The following is an 8,173-nucleotide window of genomic DNA, read 5'->3' as shown; positions in this document are numbered from 1 at the left end:
GAGCGGCCGGAAGTCCTGCCGCCGGCGTCTAGCGGCTCGCAGTAGGCGTGGGGAGAGGCGCGGGAGCGAGGACGGGACGCGGGTGAGAACCTTGCGCCTCCGCCTCTCGGCGGTCGGGGGCGGGGCGAAAGGGCGGGGCCAGGGCCAGCACAGCTCCGGGGTTCCCTAGGCCGGGGGCGGGGCTTAAGCGAGGGGCGGGGCGGGGCGGCACGGGGAGGAGTTGACCTGGTCCCAGCTTACTAAGCCCCTCACTTTCTCGGAACGTGACTGAGCTGCTGTAGCCTGACCCCGGCAGCCGGCAGCTCTCGGCTAGGAGGGCTGGGGGTGGGAAATGACGGTGATTTCCTCCCTGCTTGGTCCACCTCGAGCAACGAGTCCCTTCTCCTGCGGCCCCTGGGCTGCAGACGAAGCAGGTGAGATGGGCCCCTGGGGCGCGACCTGCGCGGTCCCGTTCCTTTGCGGGCCCCTGGTGCCCCCGCTCTCGCTCCTCGAGTCTGAGCCGGTGAGCAGCGCCTAGGCCCGCAGTCCGCTGCCTGCGCCTGCCCGCCTCTGCCCCGCAGCGCCTGCCTTTAGGACGTGCGGTCCACCCGGGAAGTCTTAGGCAGGGGAAGGGGCGGCTTGTTCCCTTTGGTGACAGATCTGCCATCCCCCAGTTTGAGGAGCGCCTCACTGTACGTGCGTCCACCATATCATTCTCAGACTCTTCCCCTTATTCTGGGGGGTGGCCTCAGCGAATGCCATCCTGGGAGCTTGTGCCCAGGTACCTGGAGCGTTGCACCAAATTGTCTACCTTACCCATTTTAGGAGCATTTCACTTACCTTGCGATGTGACTACCATGCCCCGGGAAAGCTGAGCGTCCAACTTTTTATCCCAGGTGCCGAACACTTCCACTGCTGCCTTCCCAGGCATTGGGTGGCAACTGTTCTTTGGGCGGCCTGTTTGATTAGGGATTCTCTACATCCTTATCTTAGAGGGCCAAAGTCTGTCCCCGCCGACAAGGCAAGAGGCAGCGCTAAGCCCTCCCCACCCTGGGTCTCTAGGGAGGACATTTGGTCCCCTGCAAGTAGGTGGGAGTGGGTGGATGGTGTGACTGTTGATGTCGGAAAGTGCTTGCATGGTACAACACTGTGTTATGTTTTTCCCACCCAATAAAGGATATTGGGTGTTTGAGAAATAGACAGCCTGAGGTTTTAAAGCTTTCTCTTTGAAACCAATCAGAATCCTCCTCCCGATTTTCACTTAATAGCAGTTTACAGTGTCAGTGGTTCCTCCTCGTTATCTAAATCATGAGTGACCAGAGGTGGCTAGCATAGCATTTGTCTGCTCCAGTCCCAGTGAGTGATCTTTTTCTGTGACAAGCCAACTTTTTGTTCTTTAACAAGCATTGTTTTTAATGAGATGAAAAGACTGGATGCAATTTTTTTAAATTACTTCCATTGCTGTGGCTCCTGTTTATTTTAAAAGAATGCTTTAGGAAGTTTATTTTCTTCCTGTTAGAAAAAAAAAATTAAGATGACATAAAACTTTCTAAGTCCTTTTTGGTTATTTTGATTGCCCCTCAATTAGCACATATTGCTTTTATGATATCAAGGAATATTAAAAGAAGCTTCATGGGAAAGGGAAGATTACAGTCCAAAGTTTTTCTCTTAATTTTTGGCTAACTGAAAGTTAAACCTGGACATTGCTACAACTATTTGACCATCACCTAGAGGGAACTAAAGAACTTTCCCTTCCCTGTTAACAACTAAGATCAAACTAAATTTTTGAATTGAACTCCCCTTAGTTGTTTGGTATAAAACAAAAACTGAGAACCTTATAATCTGTCCCATCCCTCTGTTTTAGTTGAAGGCTCTTTAATACCAAGTATGTTGGAAGAATTGGCACAGAACAATTAATTGTATTTAATTTACTACCATTCTTGTTATTATTAGGACACACAACTCCCAATAGTAGTTGTTACCACTTCTTGAAGGTCTACTTTGTGAAAGCTGTGTATAATAAGCTGTGTATAAAATCTCCAGTCCTCACAATATCCGTCTAAGGACATTTTTACTCTCATTTTACAGTTGAAGAAGCTGAAGTGCAGACAGGCTTAGTTGCCCAAGGAGTTGATAAGCGATAGGCCCAAAATTGGGTTCGGGCCATTTGACTCTTCACTGAACAACTGCAAATTTACTTAAAACTGTTGGTTTAAAAATTATTGGAATAAATTGACATGCAAGTGTGGTTGGTACAAATAAGGGGCAGTGAGAAGTGTAAGTTATAATAGTCCAGGCAAAGAAATATAGGGAACTTTTTAAAAATTACAGAAGACTGGAGTAGTTTATCACTTTAATCTTAGCACTAGTTTTTCAAATCCACATCTCTCAGGGCCTCTGAATGTTTAACACTTTAGTTCACTCATTTACCAGCTCCTTACTTCAGTTATGACTACCTGTATCAATCAGTAGCTTTCCCAGGATATAATCTGATGCTTATTTGGTAGACTTCAAGTATATGTGAGTATTACAGGTTTTGTGTATATTGACCATTCCTATCTAATCCTAGTAGGAAAATAACTTGTCCTGATCCAGATTTAAACATGTTTTTCAATGGATTCAGCTTATACTAGGATAGCTCAGAGAAAATTATCTCATCCACACTCCCTTGGATCAGTTGTTGTTGGTTTCTGGCCTGTCATCTGAGTCTTTAATGTTATGTGGGTGTTTGAGAATTTAACCCTGGGCATTGTACATTTCAGGAAGCATAAGCTGTTTTACTTTTTATGTTATATAAGTTTACTTTGGATGGTTTACCCATAATAATCACTTAGGAATTGGCAGTGGTCTCTATATTAACTTCTAGTTACTAATAAAAGCTGATTAGCTGCAGAGTTGTTCAAATCTAATGTGTCCCTGGCAGCAAGAAGAAAGTCTGCTAAGTATTGTCATGTTAACATAAAGTTTTCCTTGCTTTAGCATTTTCTGAACATCTTTAGAACATTTTACAAGACATTTTGTGTTCTTTAACATTGTATGAACAGATTTAGAACATTTTAGAGCACATTTTGTGGTCTTGGGCCTGTTGCTATATATAGTGAAAAACTTAGAATACTTAGCATTCAGAGAAAAACAAGATTCTGTCCATGAAGTAGATAGTTCCTAAGAGAGACCATTGATCCACCTAAGAGTGAAGGGTTTATATAAGAGCAGGTAATTGTTATCGTCTGTTAATCTCCAGGCACTGTGCTCAGCATTAGGAAGAAACAAAAGCATGCACAGTCCTTGCTTCTATGGCACTTAATGTCCAGTGAAGGAGACAGACATAAATCACATAGTCACTCTAATGCATAGTCTAATAAACTGAGAAAAGTGGCCTAAAGTTAAGGAACATGATTCTACTTGAGAAAGGCTCCTTGCCTGGGTATGGTGTTAGAGGAGTCTTGCCTACAACAGCTCCTGAATTGATTTGCCTACAATTCAAAGGATGGGTAGTTGTTATGTGGAGAATGGTAGGTGGTTAGGGAAGAGAATATTTTAGAGTGAACTGCATGTGCAAAGTCCCTGTGGCGCTCAAGGGCACATTCAGTGCCGCTGTGGAACACTCAAGACAGCCAATATGTGTTTCTGATGTAAAAGGAACTAAGACTAGGTAGGTGGGAGGCCATCATTTTTTCCTTCATATGCCACCAAAACTTATATTTAACTTTTAAGTGATTTATTTGTAACAGATGTATTTATAAGGATTTGCTATTGCATAATATCAAGTTCCTATGAGGTAGGTCCTATTATTGCCATTTCACACATGAGGAAAGTGAGGCACAGAAGTTACTGGTTCAAAGTTAGTGATATTTTATTATATTCTTTTTCCTATCCTATATTCAAGACCTTCTGCAGGCTGGAAAGGACCTTCCTGTCCACTGTGACTCCTTGATGTAGCCCCGAGAACTTCTGAAATTTCTGGACAATTTGGCTGCAGTGGACACTCAGCAGAGACTCTGTGGGCCCCATGCTCTCATCCACCAGGCGGAGCTTGAGTGTGGATCACTGGAGAGAACCACAGGGCATCATTGCAGCTGTGATATTTGTGGATGTTATTTTACTCATATCTGATACTGAATATAGGACATAAATATTTTGAGCTGACCCACCTTTGAGAGTCAAGAGGTTGTTGTTAGCAGACATTCCCACCCTGTTTTTTTTCTTCATTGTATTTTTCTCCGATGGTAGTTGAAAAAATTTTGTGTATTTATCTGGCCATTTAATAAATTTAGGTTTGCCAGTGTATCCTTTCAACTAGAATTCTTCTTGTTGATTTCACACTGAATCTTTCTTCCTTTCTTTTCAGAGCTCTGGTTGGAGTTGGAAGGTGAAAGAAAATGACTTCTTTTTCCAATATACCTGCCAAGAACTTAACCTTTGCAGTCAATATGACCAAGACTTTATCCTCACCAGTTACACATGGATTTAATTCCACTAATGACCCACCTTCAATGTCAATAACAAGGCTTTTTCCAGCCTTACTAGAATGCTTTGGCATAGTCCTTTGTGGCTACATAGCAGGAAGGGCCAATGTTATAACATCAACACAAGCGAAAGGACTGGGAAATTTTGTCTCCAGATTTGCACTTCCAGCTTTACTATTCAAAAACATGGTTGTACTTAATTTTTCTAATGTGGATTGGTCTTTTCTATATAGTATCTTAATTGCCAAAGCTTCTGTATTTTTCGTTGTATGTGTGTTAACATTATTGGTTGCCAGTCCCGATAGTCGATTTAGCAAAGCTGGACTGTTTCCTATTTTTGCTACACAAAGTAACGACTTTGCACTGGGATATCCTATAGGTAAGTTTTTTTTATTTTTTAAGTTTTAAAAAATTTCAGGTGTTTTAGGAGATAATAATGATTTATACCTCATTCTTGTATCTAAGAAATCTTTCGTGTTTTTTCTTAAATATATCTTAAATTAGTTGGATTATATATTTTTTCAGAATTTGAGGCACCTTCAAACATCTACTTAAATGCTCATATTCAAATAAACTTTGAGTCCTCTTTCTAACAGTATTCTTTTTCTTCTTCACAGTCACATATGAAAGAAGTTTAATTTCCAGAAGAGATCAGATTTTGATTTAAATTATGTAAAAAGCATAGGCATACACCTGTTTAAAAACAGTCATTATTAGGTGTTAGCAGTGGAAATTTATGAGGGACTTTTTCCCTTCCTTATTTTTCTTACCATTTAGAGTGTATGTTACTTTACATGAATGCCTGTTATTGAATTTGTTATTCAAAATATCAGTGTACTTTTGTTGAAGTTAATTTCTTGTTTAAGAACAAAATGATGTGGGTGTTGTTTTTTTTTTAACCTTTCCAACTTTTCCTTCTTTAAATTTCCAGCTCTTCAAACAGCCTAATTTTATGTTTCCATGTGTATGTTTCCTAATGAAATAGTAAACATACCAACTGGGAATGTTTAGATATCTTAGAAACATATTCTGTTTTCCAAACTGCCACCAAGAAAATATGTACTTAATAAATAGTCTTTAATATTCTTTATGTTAAAGTTTATGTTGTGCTTTGATCATTTATCATAATGTAGGGATCTGAATATTATGAATATAGTCATTCATTTTTTCCTTCATTCATTGATAGGTGACTATACTAGCTGCTGGGAATAACCTTGTGAACAAAGTTCTTGTACATATTGAATTTACATTTTAATGGGAAAATAAAAATAATATCAGGTAATTACAAGGACCATAAAAATAAAGTAGTGTTATGTTATAAGGAGCTGCTATTTGAGGTGGGAGGTAGGGTCAGTGAAGGCCTCTCTGGTGAGAAACTAAATGAAACTTAATGAAATGAACGGTTGAAATCTGCCATTAACTTTCAAATTTCTTACTTTTTAACTATCTCCCCTCCAGAAAAGTTATTACACTTCTGGCACTGAAGGGATTCTGGAGGACTATACTGTTTATCATTTTCCTCCATCTCACACTCACCAGAAATAGAGATTTACCTAAGAAATTAAATCACTCTGAGTAAAGCCGGATATTATGAAAGAGAAAAAACTAGGCTGTTAGATAACTGAGCTGTAAATAGTCAAAAACGAGATAGATGTTCCTTGAAGGTTAATGAATTTTAAAATTAAGGCTGAACCAAGCATTTAAATAAAGATATTAGAAATAGAAGAGGAAGAAGTTAATGTGCTGTCCATCCCTTCAGGAGCATTAATAAGGTATGTTTGTCAAGGTATTTATGGTATAAGGAAGGACTTTAGAAATGGCTAAGTATCATAGTGTTACATAATAAATAGTGCTATATCTTAATTTAGACATGAACCATAAGTTTCACGCCGTCATAGAGTAGTAACCCCATAATTAAATAGAAGTAATATTTGTAACTTTCTAAGAGTACTTATATACTTATCTCATTTGCGGTAGGGCAGATGTTATTATCCTCATTTTCAAATAAGGAGGCAGACTTACAGAGATTTAATTGTCTTACCCCAGGTCACACAGCTAACAGGTGACTAGATTTAAATCCTGGGTGTTCTTCTATGCCACACAGTTACATAACATCCCCATTGAATCATTAGAAGGCCCAACTAGCCCTTGTAATACATTATTTTCAGATAGAATCAAAGTTTTTCTTTATCTTTACATTATTCAAAATAATTTATAAAATGAGTAGCAGTAGCAAAAGACCGATTAGATGAGTTTATTCATTTTCATATTAAGGCAGAATCTCCAGACAAAAAATATAGTCAACCATTTTCATTGCTGCTTCTCTCATGTCGCATACTAAGTCAGTGAATCCAGAAATAATCATGTTTCCATCAGTGTGCTAGCCCAATTTCCCTGATGATTATACTTGCATATTTTGAATTGTAATTTTTGTTTTTATTTTGTTGTTGTTGTTTTTAAGTCACAATATAAAAGCTCTTATAACATTAGGTTGTAGACAATAACTTTACTAGAAATCAACAGTATAGACAGTAAATGTTTTCTCATATATCTGCAGATTGGAAGATGTGGTACAGAACTGTAGGGCCATGTATTTGCTCTGATGAGATTATTTATTATCTCTGTTCATGCCCAGCTGCCTTGTGGCCATGCTTAGGGTGAACAGAGAAAACTGTCTCTAGAGAGAAGACCATTCTTTTGTTTGTTGGGACGGCTCCCAAGAATTCCCACTGTCTTGTTCACAGATAAGCATCACAGCTTAAAGGAAATGTCCTTTTTAAGACTGCATTTGATCCGCAACATTGGTCGAATTTATAGGTTACTCAGAAGAGGGATAAGTTAATGATTAAAGACAAAGGAGAGTCATGTTTCCTTTTTCTCTATGACAATTATAAAGGTCTATAAAACTGCATCAAAATGATTTATCTGTACTCAAGTGACAGAATACTACATTGCATTCTTGCAGACTGAAAAAGGAAATTTGCTATTTTAAGAAAAAATTCTTTTCAAAGGTACTTTAAGAAATCTGAGTATGAGAAGAAACCAGGAATCTACTGGGGTGAAATGTTGATCTCAGCAAATCAGAATGGTTCCCTGCCTCTGTCATTAAAAGATACTAATGGGGCATAGTTAAGTCCTATAATTTATTCTTCAAACAATGCTGATAGCATAAGCACCCCGACTAATCATAATTATGCTCTAGTGCTTGAGCTGTAAACAGAAAGGAAATGAAGCATTTAACTATAAGCCATTAAATAATAGAATGATCTTGTCTGGGTCTTTGTGTTATTTGCTAGGGACTGAAAACCTGCAGGAATCAAAATGGGAGGCACAGTGGGTGGCTAATTTTGTCTCTTAGTTCTTCAAGGCTATATAATAATTCCTCATAGTGGGATTCTCCCCTCCCCCAAGAGCCTTATTTTTAAGTATTAATTAGCACTTAATAGTTGATATAATGATTATAAATCTAATTTGTTAATGTGGGTCACTGAATTTCATTTTTTTCAGATTTGAAAAACTATTCAGATTGGTAATGAATAGAGCTGCCTATTTATAGAGAAAGATGAAATGTTAAGTCATTATGTAAAAGAATGGCAGAATGGACTGAAATTCCCATATTGAACCGTATTCTAGTAATTTAACAGGGATTTATTCCCAGTTTTTGCTTTCCCACTAGACTGTATTTCTTCTGCCTTCGTATACCTGTTCAACTGACTTAAAATATCCCA

At 38.8% G+C, this 8,173-nt stretch overlaps 1 protein-coding gene across 3 annotated transcripts in view; it reads left to right on the top strand.

Annotated features, from left to right (window-relative positions):
• The first annotated feature begins 232 nt into the window (after window positions 1–232).
• Window positions 233–8,173, top strand: part of GPR155 (G protein-coupled receptor 155) — a 40,341-nt gene continuing 32,400 nt past the window's right edge. The window contains exons 1-3 of one of the 3 annotated variants that reach the window (XM_040228188.1): window positions 233–413; window positions 3,866–4,146; window positions 4,328–4,824. In XM_040228188.1, coding sequence (XP_040084122.1) covers window positions 4,359–4,824 — 466 coding nt within the window. In that variant the 5' untranslated portion in view covers window positions 233–413; window positions 3,866–4,146; window positions 4,328–4,358. The remainder of the gene's footprint in view (window positions 414–3,865; window positions 4,147–4,327; window positions 4,825–8,173) is intronic. The other 2 variants (XM_040228186.1, XM_040228187.1) reach the window with 2 other exon arrangements.

Source organism: Oryx dammah, unplaced genomic scaffold (genome assembly GCF_014754425.2).
Source record: "Oryx dammah isolate SB20612 unplaced genomic scaffold, SCBI_Odam_1.1 HiC_scaffold_27, whole genome shotgun sequence".
NCBI lineage: Eukaryota > Metazoa > Chordata > Mammalia > Artiodactyla > Bovidae > Oryx > Oryx dammah.
The sequence above is the reverse complement of the archived record's forward strand: the minus strand, read 5'-3'. Positions and strand labels throughout refer to the sequence as shown.